The sequence below is a fragment of the Amblyomma maculatum genome, chromosome 9 (genome assembly GCF_055883805.1).
Source record: "Amblyomma maculatum isolate TAMU_Amacu chromosome 9, ASM5588380v1, whole genome shotgun sequence".
NCBI lineage: Eukaryota > Metazoa > Arthropoda > Arachnida > Ixodida > Ixodidae > Amblyomma > Amblyomma maculatum.
This window is the reverse complement of record NC_139352.1, coordinates 82,554,018-82,577,658: the sequence shown is the minus strand read 5'-3', so window position 1 is coordinate 82,577,658 and position 23,641 is coordinate 82,554,018. Positions and strand designations below refer to the sequence as shown.

The window sequence follows — 23,641 nt, the reverse complement described above, 5'->3', positions numbered from 1 at the left end:
GCAAAACGTAAATTACCTTCTGCACCAGCAGCACCTTACGTTCAACAACGTTACAGAAAGCAGGCCGTTACGGCGACTTGCTGGTTACACTCAACAGACAGCGTTATCCGTATAGCGAGTCAGTGCATCCCACAAACCGCTTCTCCTAAGCGTAGTCCGAACAAGCTAGCTTTCCGTTTTTTACAGTCGGCGGCTGCAGGGACCACTATCTTTTGCTGCAGAGCCATGCGTTTAACGGCAAAGAGCAATCGGAGGAACAGTGCAGCTTGGTGCTGAGAGGCATTTCACGTTTGTAACAAGAAAGGAAAACGTCCTACCGCCACTTATAGTCGCAACCGAACTGACATACGCTTCCAGCGTTTTGCATAACCAGGGCAGGCCGAGCGCGACACTTCTAAAAAAATCTAAACTCGGAATATGTGACCAGGTCTATTCGTGGGCTGCCAACCAATTTCATGGCACCCAGCTTTTCTGTGTTCTGACACCTAAACAACCTGAGGAATAAATCTTGCTGCCCTCTGGGGCCGCTAAAGTGAGTAATTCTCCCACTCTATTCTTCTCTTTTCCTTGCTTGATTTCGCCGACCAACAGACCAGTGGTGCGTTTGTTGACTAACAGAACCATTGACAAATTTTTATAAGCAATTCCTTTTTTGTAACTTATTTATTTGTTTACTTTGTCTTCTCAAAAAACTCAGAGGACTAGCGCCCTGGTGAGAGTGCTTACGAATTGAGACATATTTGTTTTATATTGAGACGCTTAGCAACAGGCGAAGGCTTAGTTTAGTGGTGCAAGCTGTGATGAGTGATTCAAGACTGAAAACAAGAGACGAAAATAAATATTTTGGATATAGTAAACTAAGGGCGATACCATACGAGCCCTGGAAAGCCTTCTTAAAAGTAATTACAATGAAATGAAGGATATCAAAATCAATCACCCTGGCAGAGTTGTAAATACGTCATTCGCACAATGGGTCTGAGACGTCACAAAAAGCCATCAAAGGCATTACAAATGTAGCAGTGTTAACAGATGGGACACAAGAAAACACATGACACATGGCCTGATTAGCAACCAAAAGATACATTGCTAGAGGAATGATAACAGTGTGAAGAAAACATACTGAGCTTATACACAAATGGTAAATCATGAAACGGAAAGCAATATCGGGTGTAGCTAGTTAAGAAATGCAAGTTCTTTGCTACAATGCCAAGAAAGGTTAGCTTATGTCGCGTGCTATCATAACCTTTTTTGTGTTATATGCCTTAGCAACTACTACTGCGGTCTGCTCATCCTACGTGCCGATGACTGTAGTCTTCTTCCCAACTTCTTCAGTCCTTGTACTCAGGACGATTTATGCGATTTTGGTCTGACACATTTATGTGTAATATAAAACCGACCGTACGTGGAAAAAATATCTAATGACAGCACTAGGCTGAGCCACTCACTGATTGATTTCTGCACTCCTTTCCACAGGCCTTTTTTTTTTCATTTTCCCTGATTCCCTTTCTTGCACAATTATCTGGTGGAGGGTAGCACTTTCGTGCAAGGTAGTACATACCTTGTGTGCATACCCCCGGGCCGAGTTTTCGTGTTTCATAAGGTGTTATTATGCAGTGAATGTTTGAATTATCGCCACAACTGACGCTAATCACGAAGGGCGTAGGGTACGAGTTCAATGTAGGAGGTTCAATGTTCCTCTATATGGCTGCAAAACATCCTGTAAGGCCTATGCAAGCCCATTTTGCCGTGTCAGGAACCAAAACAGGTAACTGATCCTCAAGATTCCCAATCTCAAACGTCAAGCTTGTCGAGCTGAACGCAAAACACACGGACAACTTATATAAACAGCGTGCTAATTAACTGCTGAAAGCATTTTTTTTTTCTTATCGAGAAGAAAATTATCCAGAGTGCACCTTAGTTAGAAGCATGATACCATGCGAAAGCTGTGATCAAATTACCTGTTCCAGGAAACGTGGTCTTCATGGCTGGTCAATCAGGAGTCAGGAATAACGACACGTGGCAAGCTTCTTGCTCGGCGCTAATATCGGTAAGAATGCTTTAGAAATAAAATACATTTCTACACAAATTAAATATTCACGTCTTCAGAAACTCAAAACATTTGTTTTTAGGTGAAGAATATTCGTGCTTTTTTTTTTTAGGTGTATGTTTGAATTTTTTGCGAAGATAGAAATTGGTTAAAAAACGACATCAAGACGCCGCAAACGACAAAGTAAACATCGGAATGATCGCGGAAATTACTTATATCCCGCAGGTGGAAATTCAGGCCTGTAAATTGCCGAAATAAATGCTCTTTCTACCGTTCACGAAATGTTAGCGCAAAAATAGCGGACAATAGGCTATCCCACTTCCTGGTTTACAAGATACTCGTTATTTCGCTCACCATATGGAATTAAATTTCATGTTATTTCGTACGAAGCGTGAAAAATTCGCACGAGACAAGAATGTTCCGAAGCGGCTGCAAGGCTTGAAAACTGCGAAATCAAATCGTGTTTATAATGGAGGCGAAATATTTTTGCAGAAAAACAGCAGAAAATAGGCTATCCCACTTCCTCTCTTGAAATATACTATTTATATCGCGAACCCTATGGCATAGAATATATTTTATTTGGTACAAAAGGGACGACAAATTCACATGCGGCAATAAATTTCATGCTGGGTCCTCGAGCCGACTTTCAGAAAAGCCATGATTTGTGATTTTGACTCTGTACAGTAAATGACAAAGGATAAATTTGCAAGGCAGAAGAAAAAACATCTGCGTCTTTTGGAAAATTGCCTAACAGGGCAAGGAATTCCGATGTTACCTCAGGGCCTATTCCGGTCACTAATTATTCAGAATAACATGCTATTGATAACTGAGCCGCATAACCACTTGAAATGAAAGCACCCTGATTTTTTTTTTTTTTTTTTTTTTGCAGTGGAAGTTTTAAACGCGGCACCTGATGTTTAGAGGTTAGACGTTGCAAAATAATAAAATACCAGTAAAATGTTTATAATTTCAAGAACTTCGCAAGTTTTGGAAAGAAAACTGGTTTCCGCTGCGTCCTGTTGCCAAGAGATGAAAACCTACCACTCGCTTTGGATTACATACTACACGCCTATACGTAGTGTGCTAATGGACCTCATTTTTGCTCGATTGTAGGTTTGGAATGGATGTTCTGTACACGCTGCGTCCAATGCAATCCCGCAAACTTCATAATCCCTTCCGCCTCCATTGTACTTGAGCACGCGATCCTTGGTATGCTTTCCTTCACTCGGAATCGCGTCACTTGCCTCAACGGCACTTGCTTATCTTGTTTTCCATTACACACACTGCGAATGACAATTCCTTGTCCTGGACCGCGACTAGGATGTCACTCTTAAAGGTTCGCAAAAATGTGCGCAATTTTCATAATGTGGAGCAGAAAGCTGAAAAACAAAATCTTTTCACAAATTCAGCGCCGTTATTACTTTGTACTCAATTCTTTTCCGTCGATCACTGCTTGACAATGACGAAGCGTAGAGTAGAAGAAACTTAACAGCTTCTTTTCCTTTTTACGCACTCTTGCAGTGCCTAGCACGTTTTTTTCTTGGGCTGCTGGCATTGTTGTCAATCCGTAGATATCAGCATACCGGCTTGGCCTTGTTCTGGGGAAACTTGGGTTTCGCATAAGGTAGTACATATATCCTGTACTTCCATCCCTTTCTCGCAAGCGTAAAATACTTTTTCGAGTCGTCGTCATATTTGAACACATATCTAGAACCTGAAGTCTCGCGTACCTATGAAGGCATAACAGCTCCAGATTTTCTCTGATAAATCTAACTCATTCATCTTGAATACGATGAAGGAGACCGACTACACGAAAGGAAGCTTCCGTGCTGACTCTAGAAAATTGTTGGTGAGCTCTATACAAAGTGCGTTTAGAGTAATGTACAGAAGAAACATTATCCCTAGATAAGAGCTTAGAATTTATTAATAAAATCAGTATTTTCCTCACGTCACATAATCACATAAAAAGTTAATTTGCCCATATTATTTTAGAAGCTCAATTCTCATCACAGATATGCCGATTTTGAGCCGGTCTCCAGTCGTTAAGCTTCGCATATATAATATTGCCACGGGTTCTATCGCTACCCGGACGGCAGTCCAGAAGGACAGGGTCAAAGGACGGGGTTGAGGCACAGGAGGCAGAGAGCAGGCGCTTGACCAGGCAAAAGCAGCGGCGTCCCAGAACCACGCGCACTCCGCAGAACTTCGTCTTCTTCTCCCTCTAGAACTGACACGGTTAGCGCGGGTTACACTACTCCTCCCTCTGACAGGCGCATCGTCCCGATGCGCGCTCCAGCGTAACTGAAACGTTAAATCGAGCAGAGCTCAGAGTCAGAATACGTGGTTCTAGCGTTCACAGTAAGTTTTGAGGCTAACCACATGCACCACTTCAGGATGAGGGGGCCGACGAGATGTGCTCGGAACAATCGGAATCACCTCGTAATTCACGTCGCTTATACGGCGAACGACCGCGTATGGGCCAAAGTAACGTTTTAGCAGCTTCTCGCTGAGACCGCGACGGCGAACGGGAGTCCACACCCACACTTTATCACCAGGTGCAAAATGAACTTCACGATGCCGGAGGTTGTACCTGCGTGCATCGACGTGCTGGCGGTCTTGGATGCGTAGTCGTGCCAACTGTCGGGCTTCTTCTGCGTGCTGGGATACCAGTTGGACATCGTCGTAAGAGTAGGCCTCCGGATCATGGGGAAGCATGGCGTCAAGCATGGTAGTCACCTCTCGACCATGCACCAGGCGGAACGGCGAAAACCCGGTTGTTTCCTGAGTTGCGGTGTTATAAGCGAAAGTTACGTAGGGAAGAATATCGTCCCATGTACGGTGCTCGACGTCCACATACATAGATATCATGTCGGCCATAGTCTTATTAAGGCACTCTGTGAGCCCATTCGTTTGGGGGTGGTATGCGGTAGTTTTCCGGTGGTGCGTGTTGCTTAAACGCAAGATCTCTGCCATTAGCTGGGACACGAACGCGGCACCGCGATCTGTGATCAAGACTTCGGGAGCACCGTGACGGAGGACGATGGACTCGACGAAAAACTTCGCTACATCAGCCGCTGTTGCAGAAGGTAAAGCTCGCGATTCAGCATACCGTGTGAGGTAATCAGTAGCAACAGCAACCCAGCGGTGTCCCGAGTTGGACGTAGGAAAAGGTCCGAGCAGGTCCATTCCTACCTGCTGGAACGGAGTCATAGGCGGCGGAATGGGGTGAAGATGTCCTGCGGGTTGTACGGGCGGAGTCTTACGTTTTTGACATTCGCGGCAGGTCCTGGTATAGTGACGAACAGTCTTAGCAATTTGAGGCTAGTAATACTTGGAACGAATTCGTGCGAGTGCGAGTATCCCAAATGCCCGGAAGTTGGGTCGTCATGACAGGCGTCCATAATTTCATTACGTAGGTCAGCCGGAATAACCAGTAGCCAAGACCTCGCACTCGCTGCGAAGCTCTTTTTGTATAGCACATTGTTGCGAAGATGTAATGCGGGTAGAACGCGCAAGAAGACGCGTGGAATGGTGCCTTCTTGACCTTCCAGATGGGCGATTACTTCACGGAGTTCAGTGTCGTGTCGCTGCCGCGCTGCCATATCGACCGTGCTTATGGTACCTATAAAAGCATCTTCATACTCGTCGTCTTGACCGTCAGACGCTGATTCTATAGGGGCTCTCGAGAGGCAGTCAGCATCTGTGTGCCTGCGACCGGACTTATAAACTATTGTAGCATCGAATTCTTGCAACCGAAGGGCCCACCGTGCAAGTCGCCCTGAAGGGTCTCTCAGAGTGCTGAGCCAACATAGAGAGTGATGGTCGGTAACCACCTGAAATGGGAGTCCGTACAAGTAGGGTCTGAACTTATTAATCGCCCAAACTACCTCGAGGCATTCTTTTTCAGTGGTCGAGTAGTTAGTCTCCGCCTTCGATAATGTTCGACTTGCGTAAGCGATTACACGCTCGGTCCCGTTCTGTTTTTGAATGAGTACGGCTCCGAGGCCCTTGTTGCCGGCGTCTGTATGAACTTCAGTCTCGGCGTCCTGGTCAAAGTGCCCGAGTACAGGGGAGGTCTGTAAGCTTTGTTTAAGGCGGTCGAATGCACGCTGCTGTTCATCCGACCACTGGAAGGCGACGTTCTCCTTCGTGAGATGAGTAGTGGTGCAGCGACATGAGAAAAATTGGGAACAAGGCGCCTATAGTAAGCACAGAGGCCCAGAAACCTCCGTACGGCGTTCTTGTCCGATGGTGTAGGGAAGGAGGCGACGGCGGCTGTTTTATCGGGATCTGGACGAACGCCCGCGCTACTGACGACGTGGCCAAGAAATTTTAATTCATCGTAGGCAAACTTGCACTTTGTTGGCTTCAGAGTGAGGCCTGCGCTTCTTATAACTTGTAGTACTGCTCTCAGGCGAAGAAGATGATCGGAGAACGTGCTTGAGAAGATTACAACATCGTCAAGGTAGACCAGACAAGTTTGCCACTTCAGTCCGGCCAAGACGGTGTCCATAACGCGCTGAAAGGTTGCTGGGGCGGTACAGAGGCCGAACGGCATCACTTTAAACTCATATAGACCATCCGGGGTGATAAAAGCAGTCTTCTCTCGGTCGCGCTCATCAACTTCGATTTGCCAATAACCACTTTTCAGATCTATGGATGAAAAGTAACGGGCATGTCGTAGATGATCAAGTGCGTCATCAATGCGAGGAAGGGGATAAACATCCTTCTTGGTGACGTTGTTGAGACGGCGATAGTCAACACAGAATCGAAGAGTGCCATCCTTTTTCTTTATAGTACCACTGGAGCTGGGCTGTGCGAGGGTTGGATTATATCGTCGGCCAGCATTTCTTGCACTTGGTTCTGAATAACTTCACGTTCTTTGAAAGAAACTCGGTAAGGCGACTGACGAACAGGGTGAGCAGCGTCATCGGTAATTATTCTGTGTTTGGCAATGGTCGTCTGGCGAACTCCGGATGACGTAGAGAAGCAGTCTTGGAATTCTGCAAGCAGCGCTATCAATTTGGCCCTCTCGCTCACAGAGAGATTAGGTGCAATGCTTACACCCAAAGGTGCATCGTTCTGCTGCGAAGAGGAGGAGAAAGCACCTTCGGACAGGGCAACAACTTGAATAGGGGCGGTAATGCTCTCCATGGTACCGAGAGCCGTGCCTTTCGTAAGGCGCTGTGGAGTGCCACAAAAGTTGGTGACTAGGACGTGTACGCAGCCAGTATCCAGCTGCTCGATACCTCGAGCAACACCAAGACCCCGTTCAAGAAGCAGCTGAGCACTTCCTTCCAGCAGAACTTCGCCAGAAGCAACGTGGTCGGACGTGACAGGGAGAAATACGCTGGACTGGGGCGGTACGGTTACGTGCTCCGCCAAAACGCGTGCCGTGCAAACTTGGGGCTTTGTTTGCGCCGAGGTATATCGAGGTTGACGAAGCGTGAGGCGGCGGTCGGTAAAGTCGATTACAGCGCTGCAATCACTCAAAAAATCCATGCCGAGAATAATGTCTCTGGAACATTTCGATAGTACAACAAAGGTAACCGGGCACCTGAGACCGTTAATCTCAATACGAGCAGTGCATCTGCCGATTGGTCTCACGAGGTGGCCTCCAGCGGTTCTGATATCGGGGCCATCCCACTGCGTCGTTACCTTGCAAAGTCGGCGGCATAGCTCCCCACTCATAACAGAATAGTCTGCACCGGTGTCAACGAGTGTCGTCACGTCGTATCCGTCGATCACAACATTGAGGTTATTGTACACTGTGGCGCGACGGTCGTCGGAAGCTCCGTCGGGGAGTTCGTCGTGAAGTTCGTCAGAAAGCTCGTCAGAAAGCTCGTCGGAAAGCTCGGCGGGAAGTTCGGCGAGAAGTTCGGCGCGAAGTTCGTCGGGAAGGTCGTCGGGTTGATCGTCGGTTCGCGTGGGGGAGCGGGGCGAAAAACGTGGAGGCTCTTTAACAGGAACGGGTTCGGCAACGTCACCTCCAGACGTCGCCGGGCTTAGTTTTCCCGATGAGGGGACAGGCTTTGCCGTCGATTGCTGCGAAGGGGAGATTCGTATCGGCGGGACGGTGTCGAGCGAAGGTCGCGACGTGAAGACCGGTCGGGTGGTGGTGAACGGCGCAGATAATCCGCGATGTCACGGGGTTGCTCGCCGAACTCCGGGCGGGGAGCATTCCGCTGGAAACCGCGAAGACCAAGCTCGCGGTAAGGGCAGCGACGGTAGACGTGGCCTGCTTCTCCGCAGTGGAAGCATAGTGGGCGTTGGTCGGTTGTGCTCCACGCGTCAGCCTTGCTCATCCATTGCTGCTGCGGACGAAGATCGTACACAGGGATACGGGGTTGTGCAGGCAAGTACTGACGGCGAGCAGGCGGCGGTGGTGGCTGCTGCGGCGGCGGGCGACTAGCAACGGACGCGTACGTCTCAATGGAGAAGCAACGGAGCACTGTGGATAAAGTGCACGTTGTACTTCTTCGCGGACAGTATCCGTGAGGGCGCAGGATGCCGTACCATCAGCAGGTGGAAGCAGCTGCCGTATTTCCTCGCGTACAAATTCGCGGATGATCTCGCGTAGGTTTGCGGTGTCGAGGGAACCAACAGGGAAGCGAGCAGCTGAAAGGTCTGGGACCTCCAGCAAGGCGACGATAATGGTCCGCTCGCGTAACCAAGGCTCGCTCAATGTTCGTCGCCTCATTTACAAATTGTGCCACTGTAGTCGGCGGATCACGAATAAGCCCGCCGAAAATGTCACTCTTGACGCCCCGCATGAGTGCACGCACCTTTTTTTCCTCAGTGGCACGGTGGTCGGCACGGGAGCTAAGTCGTAGGACGTCTTGAACAAAACTCGTTACAGTTTCGTCGGGTCGTTGTACTCTTGTTTGCAGAAGGTCTTCTGCTCGCTGTCGCCGATACTGATTGGCGAACGTCCGTCGCAGCTCTTCCTTACAGGTGTCCCAGGATGTAAGGGAGGCCTCGTGGTTTTCGAACCAGTGCCGGGCCGTACTGTCCAGGCAGAAATACAAATTCTGAAGACAGTTTTCGGCATTCCAGCCATTGTGGCGGGCCACACGTTCGTACTGCTCCAGCCAATCCTCCACATCTTCGGAGGCATCGCCATGGAACGTGGCAGCCGCTCGAGGAGCCATCGGTAGGTACACCACGGACGGTGCGAGAAACGAGTCCGTCTGTTGACATTGGGTCGTGGTACTCCGGGCCATTTTAAGTTGTGGAGAGCCGGAGTTCGGCAACAGACCAAATTCAGGAGCAAGCCCTTGAAGTCACCGGCTGGCACGTATCTCGGCCTCCTCGTCGAAGGGGCGGCGGCTGAGACTTGGGGGCGAGCTCAGAGTAGCGGGTTTTGAGGGGCTGTGCTGCATTTACCCCGCACCTCCACCACAATGTCACGGGTTCTATCGCTACCCGGACGGCAGTCCAGAAGGACAGGGTCAAAGGACGGGGTTGAGGCACAGGAGGCAGAGAGCAGGCGCTTGACCAGGCAAAAGCAGCGGCGTCCCAGAACCACGCGCACTCCGCAGAACTTCGTCTTCTTCTCCCTCCAGAACTGACACGGTTAGCGCGGGTTACAATATTATGTCTCGCAGTCCATGGGGCACAGTTACATACCTTGCTACCAAGAAAGAAATCTTAGTAATTATTTCGATAACAGATAGCTTAATTGGTCGCTCCCCCCACCCCCACCCCCCCTTTTTTTTTGCGAACAGTCTATATCATAAACTCGTCTACTAGACTAGCTGGCCTGTCCCGCTGAATATCCAAAATACCAATACGTTTTTTTAATCTAGATCTCTCAAAACTCAGAAAGTTGTCGACTGCATTTCCCTGCAAAGTACTTAGAGCTATTGGTGCTTTGCCCCGAAGTTGCAGCCACGGATAATTGCCATTTTGCTAGTCGTGGTGACGCTGAGTCGGGCTTTCAGCCTGCCATTGTTGATAAATATGTCACATATGTCACATGAAGGGGGCAGTAAGTTCACAACATCTTAAAACAGGCGCGAAATAAACATGGTGGGAGCGCCCATACAAGGACAAAGAACAAAAATGAACTGAAACAAGACATGGTTAGAAGTTGGGCTTGTTGGAGCATGATCATGGCGAAAAACGGCACTTCTGGCCCCTCCCTCTTCGCCCCATGTAAGCGCTGTTTTAGCCACATCAAAACAGACGCACTAGCCCCGAACAACTCCAGGCAAAAGACGAGGACATTATTTCATCTAAATGCGTTTAAAATAGCAAATATTTTGAAGTTATGAAAAAACTGCTCTCGATTCAGCTAATATTGGCAGAATCGGTGAGTGGGAGACTTATTAGCTAACTCTAAAATTTTTCGTCACTTGAAGGAAATACCAAATCGTTAAGAGGACCTCTTGGGGTAGATGGCGCTTGCATGCCTGTCGCATTTATTGAAGGTTCGTAACAGACTTCCGTTGGTGCTCAGCGTAAGTATACATAGTGGCAAGCAATAAATAAAGAGCTTCTACGTTCCCGTTCTGAGCGAGTTTCTTCAAGAGGTCCAGATTATCGGTTCACTCTCCCCGCGCAGACGGGGAGTGTGTCAAAGCCTATTTATCCTTACAGAGTTGACCACATTCAAAACATTTATTTTGGAAAATATGCAAGTTTTGGGACACTTTACGGTATTTCACAGTGATCCGTGAAAAGAAGGATACGCATGTACTCTGACGAGTGTGTGCTGTTCGCAATCGTAATGCGTTTTTATTACGTTTACATTCGTCCATGATAGTCAGTACCACATTATAGACCAGCCATACACGGCTGAATGAGAATGAGAGCCAGAGAAGAAAAGATCACAAGCATACGTTAACAACATTTCGTTCACACAAACACGGGTCTCACTCCTCTCCTCCTTAAATTTATTACACATCTCAAGCAAGCATTCAGCACGTAGGTATAACCGTATTTACGTATTTAGGTTCGTTTCAGTGTTAGTTGAGCCCTTTGTGCGGTGAATAAACTCTTTCATGAGGAAGTAAGCTTCCAATGACTTGTCCAGAGCTGCATAATGGCCGGCGCCGAACAGGACGGCCTCGGTGAAGTCATGCACTTTCGTGATGTAACCTGCGTCGCCGTAGTAACCTTCATACGGCTTCCAAGTTTTGCGTTCGGCGCTTTGGTAAGTTGACTTGTGTGTCCATTGCAGATTTCTGAAATACTTTAAAAGATTTGGCGATGGAAAGAGGGTGTCCATTTGGCCCGTATATAAGAGCACTCTGCTTGTGTTCAGTAGCAGTTCTACGTGGCTATGTATGTTGGTAAAGAAGTCCCCACTAAGACTACGGATAAGTACTTTGTTGGCTATTTCGAACTGCACGCTGTGTCCGACATGAATAGCTTCCCTGAACTGAGTGCTGTTCGCGTACTTAAAGTACTGGAACATTTGAATAGGCCTCTTGGTGTAGATGGCGCTTGCGTGGTTGTCGTATAGAGTAAGGTTTTGAAACAGAGTCCGGTAGGGGTTCAGTGTTAATATAGTGGTGAACAACATATGCAAAGCTAATGTTATATTTTGCTGTCGGACGAGTTCCTTCATCAGCTTGAACCTGTTCGAAAATTCGTCGCGTCCTTGGCTCGTTACCATGGCAGATTCGTAGAGGAAACTGCTGGAGTCAGCAATGTCGAGGATTGGTCCTAGAAAGCCAACTCCACCGATGGTACCACAGAGGTTCAATAAAACATTTTGCTCTTCATCTTTCAACATGTCGTTGGCTACCGCAACAGCAAATCTGGCTGACGGGGGAAAATAAAAATAATAAATATTAGGAGTCAAGTTTAAATGCACCTAATTAACCTTTCTTTGTTAAAGCCAGCCTACTTCAACTCTGGTAAGTTTAATAAGCGGCAGAATTAAGGGCATGTCAACATAGTGTTATCACCCCGTTGCAGAATTAGATGTATTCAAACAATTCGTGCACACATTCGGTTTTATTCGCGTGCATGTCGGAGTGTGAATTTCAACAAATTCCTATTAGTGCGTCTTGTTCTGGAAGTTAATTAAAAGGAACAACATGATGTTTATTGCAGGAGAGAAAGGCCCATGAGAAATAAAAGTATTTTATGAATAGAAATCAATGTAGTATTTCTCTAATAATTATAATAATATAGGAAGTAATTGCTATTTAGGCATTCTAGCTGAGAATTTTGGCAACTGTGGTCGGATGCAGGCGGAAATATTCAGCATACTTTAGTTTCGAATTTAAGAAGAGTGTCTCTGGCAGCTGCACTTTGAAACTTTGTATTGTGCGCAAGGCACCCTAGAGTTATGACTTTGAGCAGCTGAGTAAAAAAAGGAATTAATCCAAGGAAATAGGACTCATTCATCATTCCAAAGAGGCAAGTATATTAACTTAATATTTTTTTACCTTTCTTTTTCGTTTAATAGGCCACATAATGTTTCTCCTCTATTTTTCGTCGCTGTGATGCATTTATTATACAAAAATACTTTGAGAATCGTTAGCACCGCTGACAGGTACTCTACTGGCTAACCTTTGCGCGTACACACACGCAGAAAAGAAGCCATCAAACGTAGTTACCGATATGGAATCCGCACAAACTCTATAGCCCACAGAGCTGAATTGTTGCTGACGATTTCGCTTATCGTATTCTCTGCGCACAGTGCACGCCGCACTGGAAAAAGTGTGCAAACAGCGCATAAAATTATATGCGTGCACACAGAGCTGGCAAGACAAAAACTGCCACTAAAATATGCGTTAGATACTTTACGCCATATGCAGGGATTCCGACAAAAGTTTAAATCGGGGCTGAAACGTGGAGATTAATGAAAATGGCTTAACTTAAGTTGAGAACGAAGCAGATGGATATAAATGGGAAAACGGTAGGTGTAACGTTAAGAGATAGGAAGCGTGCAAAATTGGTCAGAAAAATAACTCGAGTTACTGACATTATAATTGATTATGAGGCAGCACACCAGGAAACACATAGACAGGAAGAGGGACAAGCGCTGAACTTGCAACTAAATTTAATTCAGTAGCGCGTCAGAATAAATACGAAACGTTTTTAACAAAACAAACACAACAAGGTCGGACAAGATTCGGATCCCCCGGCATCTTTAATCCCGTGTTCCCTTCGCGCATCAAGGAATTGCAACTCTTTCTCAGATAGCAGAATCGATGGTGTGCTGACACATGAAGTTCCCGCATTAGCTAATGCATTCGCCTCGATAATCTCTCTTGCTGTTTTGCAGTCTTGTTTGGCCAGGATTCTGCAATCGGAAAAGTTTCCGGACAGGCTTGTGCTTGCACTCGCGGAAATACTTCGACAGAAAGCCTGATGTGGTGTTACACACATTATAATTGTGGTCGCACAGTCTTTCATTGAGGCATAGGCCTGTTTGGTCGATGTACCTTTTCCCACTGGGCAACTTTATCTCATATACAACGACCTGCTGACATGCTACAAACGGACTTTTATGTTTTATTTTGCATTTAAGACTCGGTTTCTTCTTTGGATTAGTCACATGACACAACTTCATGAGTTTCACCCGGGCTGAAAGAAATACATCTTTACGTTGGATTTCTGGGCGAGCCTCATAATCAATGGCATACCAACTAGCCCAATTATCCGTTTTACTGATATCCTAATGCAAATCAAAAAGAGAGAGAGAGAGAAACAACTTTATTTGCCCCAGATGTTGTGCATGGGCATGGACAGTACATGCAATACGAAGAGAGGATAACCGATGGTCTGAAGAGTAACCAATAGAATTCCTAGGGAAGGAAAGCGTAGCAGCGAGAGGCAGAAAGTTAGATGGGCGGATGAGGTTAAAAAATTCGCAGTGGTCAAGTGGATGCAAGTAGCACAGGACCGGGTTAGTTGGAGTAATATGGGAGAGGCCTCCGCCATGCAGTGAGTATAATCCGGCCGATGATGATGATGATGATATTGATTATTTTTAGTATTCGCTACTTACGCAAATATGCTTACAAACTGAACACCGGCGCGAAAAAGAGAAGAGCAAGTGGCATTAATATTCATGAAGTTAAGTGCTTCGCTTTCAAAACATACAACAATGAGCTCATTTGTGAGATGCATCACACCTTTAAGTCTGTTACTGGCATTTCAAGCCACACGTAAGTTCACCTCCTGCTACTGGCAATGACGGCGAACTAGAGAGACATAATTTGATGAGTGTAACGAGAACCACGAGCCACGAACTCTGGTACTCTGGTATTCGGCATGCTACACATAGCTGAACCCTGGCGCTTCACCGAGTATTGATGGCCGTATACATGAACGCCGCCAAACCAATAGATCCCATCCCGGTGCTAGCCCGTAGAGTGATCGCGGCAGTATGTTGTGCGATGTCGGGGCTGTGGTTTTAAAACTACTGTCGAAGGGCGGTACCACGTGGCCGGAATGAACTTTGAGTCAGTTACTTGAAAACTTTTCAAATAGTTAAGATCGCATTCGATTCGCATCGTAGATTTTTTAATATGCCTACATACGGTCTCATCCGTTAATCGAAACAAAGGGAGGATATTTGATTTCATATTTAAACTTCTTGTATATTCGAATACATCCACAGTTTTGCGATAAGCTGAGCGTGGAATTACAAATAGTAGTGTACCAGAAAAGAATATACAGTCCGAAAAGTCTGCTTGCGAGTAATGCACAAGGCTGCGTTTGTCCGCTTATTATTCTGAAATTTTCAAGCTCTTGACATTTTTTCGACTCAAGAATTGCTGATACCTCATTACGACATTAAAAACAAATGCCTTCGAATGTATGTCTCTGACAGGGTCTGTAATCTAATGTCCAAACTAGCGAAAGAGGTCGTAGCACGTCTGCACTGAAGAATAAAGTGCAAGTAAACTAACCTCCGTACGACTCTCCGGCGACGTAAAAGTCCCGTCCACACAAGTCTGGAAACAGCCTCAGGAATTGCGTCAGGAACAATTTGATTTGATCAGCTACGTCACGAAGATTAGTCGCATAGGCAGAGGTACTCTTGGTGAAGCTGTAACCGGCTCCAACTGGAGCATCAAGATACAGAATATTCACATCATTCTGGATCGTGTGATTCCTCTTGTAAAGGCCTCCTCGAGCGTCGATAGCCAGGGGCCCATTCTGAAGGAATTGTCCAAATAAAGAAGAATGGCCAGGACCGCCCTGAAGCCACAACATGAGAGGAGCAGTTTCCGGCGATTTCTGAAATAAGCAGGAAGAATAAATTTTAAAAGAAATTTGTTTCTGATGCTCAGTAGCAAATTAAAGTTTTCGCCACAAATGTCCCACATTCTGGCGGTTAAGGTAGAGAAAAAAAGAAAACGTAGATTTGCGTGAAAAGGTTGTTTGGGCAGATTAGCGTATGGTTAATCACTGAATAACATGAGCTATGAATCTGCGTCGATTAACTCGACTTTCTACGATTTCGTTTAGTTTGAACTAGCTTATTTCGGTATATACATCATATGATGTAACCTGCTCAAGTTGGTCGGAGCGACATAGGTAGAAAACTCCGCTTTGACACAGACGTACGAACTAGGCTGCATGACCTAACAGTTGTGTGTATGACTAGTGATTCTAGGGAATCCAATGGGGTGAGTTTCCTCCGTTAAAGAGCTGCACGCGTTGGCCGCTCCTGTCTGTTATGTCATAAAATGTGGCCTTATGACGTCACGCAAACTGCCTGCACAGATATTAGTGGTGCTGCTGCATGAGCCAGCTGGTTTCAAACAAGCACAAAAGTGACTGATAGCACCACCGAAAGCTTGAATGCTAAAGCAGTAAAAAACCAGCACCGAATTCAACAGTGTTCACTTCTCCCCTTATAAATGAGGAGACCATGACATGATGTCTCTAGGAGCTCCTAGAATTGCATTGAATGTATTTTAGCTCAATCAGATTTTTGTTCGTTATCACGGCCTAATATGCCCCCGCCTCATGGTTCGGTTTTACCGAGAAAATGGCTGGCATAAATAAACAAAACCTCCTAAAAAGAATTCTGGAAAAGGTCAGGAGAAAAAGAAAATGTCAGGAGACTTGTTCATGTCAACGGAAAACAAATGGAAGAGCGCTATGAAAATGGGACTATAGAGAGTGCTACAGAGACTTCGCTAACTAGCAACCTAATGCCTTAACTGCGAGCTAGATATTGCGCGAACTTAAATGAAGGAGAAATACGGAAATATTTTTCCCCCCGGACTCAAAAGGGTGTCGTGACTCTGGTAAATGTTCGCGAAGTAAGGAACAGCGCAGAAGTGAACACCGCTCATAAACCCATGATCTTTGACACGTTGTTATATTTTGCAGTCGAATACTATACGCAGCACTTCAATGAAGTATCGCTTTGAGAAAAATAAGTCTTCTTCTTTTTTTTTTTTTTGATAAAGGGTTGTCGTGTAGCAATGGCATCTGAACATTTCATTACTAGTGTAGCCGTTGACGAACTGCCTTCACAGATTCATCAGAAAGTGAAGGTGATCATTACAACGAATATTTGATAGTCGATGCAGCAAATAGTTCTTTACAAGACTTCCGTCTAGAATGAATCGAAGGAGGCGCATCCTCCGCTTTTGAGACTTTCGGCTTACACTCGAATACTTTCGAAGCCAGTAAAACTGGACTGCTTCCACCATGAAATATATATGTAGTTGGTAGTAGCCACAGCGCGATGGAGAATAATTTTAAATCAAATACTTTGTTGTTGTTTTTTTTTAGACAGTCACTGTATGTAAGGAATTGGCAGCAGCCGTCTTGACTTTTCTAGCGTGTAACAACCTCCACTAGCTTTCCAATATCGCCGTCTTCATTACCAGTTCACTGCTCGACAACATGAGGAAGTGAAAAAAAAAAAAAAAAAAACAGATCTAAAGCCAGTTCTGCCGTCAAATTCCCTGTCATTTAGGCAGAAAAACGGTAGACGAAGCGCTTGAAATTTCACTAAAAGCCCGCAGGGAAATATGTTCCCACAAAATAGGTTTGGTTTAGACTATACATTTCACGTGAAAGCTAAAAAAAGGCTCTAAAGCTTCATCGTACATTAAGGAAGCTTCAAATTGTTAATTGGACACAATTTATTTACGTTTCTCACAACACACGGCCCAGTATTCGCCTTTTTGAAACCTGGTGGCGAAAGACGTGCGCACGAACTTTCAGAAGGATAACTGGAATCATTATGCTAGCGGTAAAAAAACACACGGACACAAAGAACACAATACACAAGGAACACCCGCGTTGTGTTTTTTGTGTCCATATGTTTTTTACCGCTAACATAATTATTCCAGTAAGCCATAGCCCAACTTGAAGTTTTAACGGAAGAAAAAAGTGGCACGATGCTAGAAAACCTCAAGCAGTATCAAGTAGGTTATAGACAAACTGCTTGCGATTTTTGCCATGTTTACAAGGTTTTACACTACGTGCCGGCACTATGCTGTGAGGAAACGTGCATTTCTCCGGGCTATAGCGTTGTTTGAATCAGGTGGGAAACATATTCCCTACGGGTGCTTAGGATTAACTTGAGGAATGCCGAAAATGAACTGGCAGACTTTACTCTGCAATGAAGCTCAGTGGTGCCTGCCTGGTGGCAGGGCTTTTGCCCAAGCAATGAAAAAATAAAGGAAACGAAATTATCCCGTAAAATATCCCTGTCTAACACCACTAATATGCATAAAATGCACACTCAATAAGGCTAGTTGTTCTATAGACAGCAGCGTTTCCAGTCTTGTAATTACTTAGAGTAGTTTATCAAGTCCAGCTCCAGAGGTCGCACTTGCTCCACAGCTCCTTGTTCTTAGCATGTTTAGTAGAAAAGGGTAAAATAGGAATCTTTTTTGCTACTGTATAGTCACCATATGCTGCCCATGTAGTTCCGCACAATTTCATAGAGCGAAATCTTTCCCATATTTCAAAGGCATACAGCAAGTTCTCTCTGCATATAATACTTACCATGTTAGCACTGTGTCATTCACTTTCTGTACTGTCCTATATTGATGCAAGTGAAGCGACATTATTTTATATTGGGAGTTACTATTAAGAGGCAAAAACATGAAAACTAGACGATACTCACTTGCCTTTACACGAAACAATGACAAGCAGAATGCGTAATTTTTGAAACCATTTTTTAGCCTTTGGTACCAGAATCTCTATTTTGACCTGGCGTTGTGTTGCATACGCCGCCTATTATCTGCTAAACACCTGTTCTCGGTTGTCAAGCGGAAAAGTAGACACTGAGGGCAAGATTGACTGACCGGTATTTAACCTCGCCTAAACCGATTAGCACGCGTGAAAGCTCCGTTATAGGTGGTTTTTGCATAGTTCTGCTTAGCGGTTTGGCATTGAGAAGCTGGCACAGAGTTTGTCAAAGTCTTAAACGCCTTTATTTGTACGCCATATAATTGAAAGCACATATTGCAACGTGCCGAAGAAGCCCGCCAGCTTGCTAAGCTGCGCATCCGTGAGCAGCAGGTGCAGGATGCGCGACACTACAACTTGCGGCACCGCGAGGTTGACTATCAGACGGGTGATCTTGTCTGGGTCTGGTCTCCAGTTCGACGACGCGGACTTAGCGAAAAGCTCTTGCGTCGCTACTTCGGTCCTTACCGAGTTCTTCGCCGCGTTGATGCTCTCAACTACGAAGTTCTTCCTCACGAGGCCCCACGATCAAGTCATGCCTCACGCCCATAGATGGTCCACGTCGTTCGACTCAAACTTGATCACGACAGGACGCCCTCCCTGTGAGTCTGTGAATTGCCTCGAGCATCGGGTTGATGCTTTGTCACCGGAGGAGCTAATGATGGCAGTATAATGAAGACAAGAAAAAGAAGCTGAAGACGACGAAGTTCCCCTCTCGCGCTCGGACCGTACGTCCCTGGACTTCGCCAACACCGGGCTGTTCGTGTTACCGGCTCTGCGGCCTTCACACGCCTTTTCGCCAACGTAACAATAGGTCGTCGATTCGAATCCTAATGCAAACCAGCTTACAACATGAGTAGTAGTCGATGCTAACTGCGAATCGAATTGGTGTGACACCAGTGTGAACCCACACAAAGAACGATTGTGTCACAATTTCGACATGAATGAGAGGAAGTTTGGCGCCATAAAGAGGTTTGTTAATGAACATTTACGAGCGAATGGCTCACCGAAGGCGATACGGGGAGAAGCCCTGTCACAGGGGCATCGATTACGCATGCCATCTGCCCACTTGATGCTTCGATGGATTGACAACGGCTGGCGTCACAGTCGCTATGGGAACCAGCGAGGCGCACAAGCGAGTTTTTTTGCATGGCTCTGAAAGTCTTATCAGTGCTTTCTTATCTATACCATCTCCGCTTGTGTGGGAGAGGACGCAAAAGCTAGAATGTGGCTGCCAGCAAATAATGACTCAGACGAATTGCAAGTAGTTAATGATAGTGAGAAAAATTAAAGTAGCATATATAGCGAACAAAAGAGCAATGGATAATCGATAATTATGCTCTACAAAATTGAGCAGACATTCGTTAATTATCAAAGAAGGGAAACGCTGCAAAGTGCATGAGAAGGAAATGTGCGGAAAAAGTAAGCATATGAGCGGCAACTGAAAGGAAAGGGAGGAGCTATTACTGATATTATTTCATCCCGTATTTTTTGCACCAGGAATCCGAACCCGACGGAAAAGTTTGGCTTAGACAGAACCACTGTGGCATATGTAATGTACCCAGACCTAGTGCGACTCGAAATTTTAGTTTATACAGAAGCACTGTGGTAAGTTATGTACCGAGATTTAGCAGTAAATGAAGAGTACGACCCTATGCCATTTCTATGGTAAAGTTGAGCTCGATTCAGTCAGAACTTCTCCTGAGAGAACCACCTAAATGTTTCTCTAGATACAAAGATACGATTAGAATTTAGAAGACTAAGAGCTGTATACGTTTGGCGCCGTAACACTAACAGTTAAATGTAATTTTGCTAGTTGCTCCACGTAGATAGTTGTGTTGACGCGAGCTTGAGATAATGGTGCAGAATGACAGTTGTGTAAAAACTTTGATGTGTCGTTTTAGTCATGCAAATTTAAATCTCTCCAGCTTAATAGAAAACCTTAAGGGAGAAGTCTATTGCTCGATTCCTGGTTTTATGTAATATTAACTAGGAAGTTTCTCTCCAGCTTAACGGGAAACCTTAAGGGAGAAGACTATTGCTCGATTCCTGGTTTTATGTAATATTAACTAGGAAGTGTGAAGCAAAACTTTCCAAAATGAGAGAGAAGTCTACTTGGAAGTGGTTTTCACGGAATGACACCTATGCCTTTAATGTGGTGCCCATTTTCTGACGGACGTTACCCATCCCAGATCAGTGTTGTAACTATTGTATTTGCATGGTATATAGTCACCAGTTGTCGCACCATTATTTAGTGCCGTCACCTTGACTCGGGCCCATTCTTACTACGGACTCGTCGGGTTAGCCTTTCCAGTAAACAAATCTGTATTAAGTTATAGTGGCGCAAAAACAGCGCCCAAAATACTGTCATGACGTCAAAATTTCATGTGACAGGTGGTGCGCCTTATCGAAGTACAGAATAATTTTATTTACCTGTGCCTTTATGTAGAGGAAAAACAGGTTGCTGTCTAAAGTGTCATTCTCAGAAGTATCGGGGGTGTGTGCTGTGGTTTCATTGTGGTGCTTCTTTATAGTGATAAAGCCAGAGTGCGCTGTAACGCTGGCCTTCTCCTTGAAAAGCTCCACAATACTACAGTTTATTGCTTCTTCATATCGACCTTCATTAATTAATGGCGTCAGATAAAGCGGTCCCGAGTCAGTGGAACTGTACAAAAAGGAAAAAAAGAGAAAGCAATATGTCATGTCTGGTTGGAAAAGCAAGGTGCTCTCACATATTAAGTGAAAAGCGCTCTATGTCACAGAAACTGCGTACAAAAATGTCAAGCCCTAACATTAAGGACATTATAAATTAGATATTAAGCAAAGTCACAATTTACGAAGATCCTGAACTCCACTTGGCTAATTTAGACTCAGTGCATGAACGATTCATTTTATATTAAGCATAACGCTGTGCTTGCTTTTTTTTATAACACCAAAATGGGGTCGAGGAGTGCGCTTTTACACTTCTGGCTTTTAATTATCCCCATCCTTACATTGTGGTGTCTGTTGTTTCGCTTACCTACCGAGATAAAATGCGAGCGCAGGGAGAGAGCAAGATGGGTGATTTTTATTTATTTATTTATTTATTTATTTATTTATTTATTCCAGTACCTACATATCGCCCTAGTGGGCATTACAGTAGGCGATGAATATGATGCGCATGATTTGCCGCCAGGAGCTTACATGGGCAAACTCTTTCGCCATTATCTTCGGTAAGGCCGAGTTCTCCATATAGCAAGATGGGGTGCAGTCTGCGTATACTCGGCATAGCCTCCTATATCCTCAATGTCCGGCAATTCGCTCTGATGCATCCGTTCAAGATTGTTTTCTGCTTGTTTGGGGCTCCTGCGCAGCTTCACTAGGCCCTCCAAATACTTGATACTCACGCGGTAGGACGCCTTTTTGCAACGAGGCGCTCGCGTCTCAAAATGTCTCGCTCCACACTCTACATTTCGTTCTGAGGGCGATTGGCACTTGGGTGTCTTGCGATGCGATGCGCGTACCTCATTGCGGATCATCGTCTCTGATATTTATGCATAGCGGCGACTATTTCCGCTCGACTCGAAGCAGGTTTCGCAAATAATAGCTCCCTCCCACCCTCTCGGGCTGCCTAACGCATGGTGGAAAAAGCTATGCCACAGCGCTCCGAGGCGTATCTACTTCAAAATAACGGCTTGAGGAGCTAGTTGGTGCTGCATAATACCCAGAAATGTGTTTGTTGCGCCACATTTCTGGGTATTATGCGTATCTACTTGGGCTCCTGGCACGGGCGCATATATACGTGTGTGTGTGTGTGTGTGTGTGTGTGTGTGTGTGTGTGTGTGTGTGTGTGTGTGTGTGTGTGTGTGTGTGTGTGTGTGTGTGTGTGTGTGTGTGTGTGTGTGTGTGTGTGTGTGTGTGTGTGTGTGTGTGTGTGTGTGTGTGTGTGTGTGTGTGTGTGTGTGTGTGTGTGTGTGTGTGTGTGTGTGTGTGTGTGTGTGTGTGTGTGTGTGTGTGTGTGTGTGTGTGTGTGTGTGTGTGTGTGTGTGTGTGTGTGTGTGTGTGTGTGTGTGTGTGTGTGTGTGTGTGTGTGTGTGTGTGTGTGTGTGTGTGTGTGTGTGTGTGTGTGTGTGTGTGTGTGTGTGTGTGTGTGTGTGTGTGTGTGTGTGTGTGTGTGTGTGTGTGTGTGTGTGTGTGTGTGTGTGTGTGTGTGTGTGTGTGTGTGTGTGTGTGTGTGTGTGTGTGTGTGTGTGTGTGTGTGTGTGTGTGTGTGTGTGTGTGTGTGTGTGTGTGTGTGTGTGTGTGTGTGTGTGTGTGTGTGTGTGTGTGTGTGTGTGTGTGTGTGTGTGTGTGTGTGTGTGTGTGTGTGTGTGTGTGTGTGTGTGTGTGTGTGTGTGTGTGTGTGTGTGTGTGTGTGTGTGTGTGTGTGTGTGTGTGTGTGTGTGTGTGTGTGTGTGTGTGTGTGTGTGTGTGTGTGTGTGTGTGTGTGTGTGTGTGTGTGTGTGTGTGTGTGTGTGTGTGTGTGTGTGTGTGTGTGTGTGTGTGTGTGTGTGTGTGTGTGTGTGTGTGTGTGTGTGTGTGTGTGTGTGTGTGTGTGTGTGTGTGTGTGTGTGTGTGTGTGTGTGTGTGTGTGTGTGTGTGTGTGTGTGTGTGTGTGTGTGTGTGTGTGTGTGTGTGTGTGTGTGTGTGTGTGTGTGTGTGTGTGTGTGTGTGTGTGTGTGTGTGTGTGTGTGTGTGTGTGTGTGTGTGTGTGTGTGTGTGTGTGTTTAGATGACTCATTTTTGACTGGAGGTACGTATGTTCGGAGCCCTGCACTCCAAATTCTGTCTTCAGGAACGCTGGAAACAGATACTTTTTCCTTGCAGGGTGCGTAATCGCGATTGCCGCACCGTACAAAGCTCTTCCCAGTCAGCGCATAAATATTTTTTTTTTCTTTTTTGCTGCGCCGAACACGCGAAATAATGAAAACAGTGTATTAAGATACAGTCTGCAGTTACAGTCGAATTGAATGCTCTAGTTGGTCCTGCACCTCCCCATATCGCTGTCAGCTGAGCTGCTGATAGCACAACTACGGTTTATTGTTGGCGACATGAAGTTACTGCACGGCTCTTTATAGTCGGCCATCTGGTGGTGCCATCTACATCGCTGCTCGAGAGGATGCCGCATAAAGCTGATGGAGAAGGGAAGAGAACACGGGGGTGTTTCTTTATATTCTTACCTGTGAACAAATTGCAGGCCTGCTTCTATAATTAGAACGAACCAGACGCTCGCTGCATTCATAGTGCTAGCAATTTTAGACTGCTAGGCGTAGCCTGCGTTGTAGTCCAGTGCCGGGTGTCTAAAAAAAGACATTAAAAATAACGTGCTATTACCATTTGTTGATTTAGCCTCAAAAACTGTCACAGCCTGTGTATTATTATCGCTATTATAAATGACGAGGTTCCTCCTGTGACTACTGCCAGTGATGTTCAGACTGTGAAC

At 45.7% G+C, this 23,641-nt stretch overlaps 1 protein-coding gene across 1 annotated transcript in view; it reads right to left on the bottom strand.

Moving 5' to 3' along the window:
- Positions 1–10,991: 10,991 nt before the first annotated feature.
- The window catches only part of LOC146179604 (venom serine carboxypeptidase-like), an 18,148-nt gene continuing 5,498 nt past the window's right edge, over positions 10,992–23,641 (bottom strand). Inside the window, exons 3-5 of the mRNA XM_084580217.1 lie at positions 20,615–20,846; positions 14,926–15,256; positions 10,992–11,818 (exon numbers count right to left, since the gene is read on the bottom strand). Of these exons, the coding sequence (XP_084436343.1) occupies positions 10,992–11,818; positions 14,926–15,256; positions 20,615–20,846 (1,390 nt within the window). The remainder of the gene's footprint in view (positions 11,819–14,925; positions 15,257–20,614; positions 20,847–23,641) is intronic.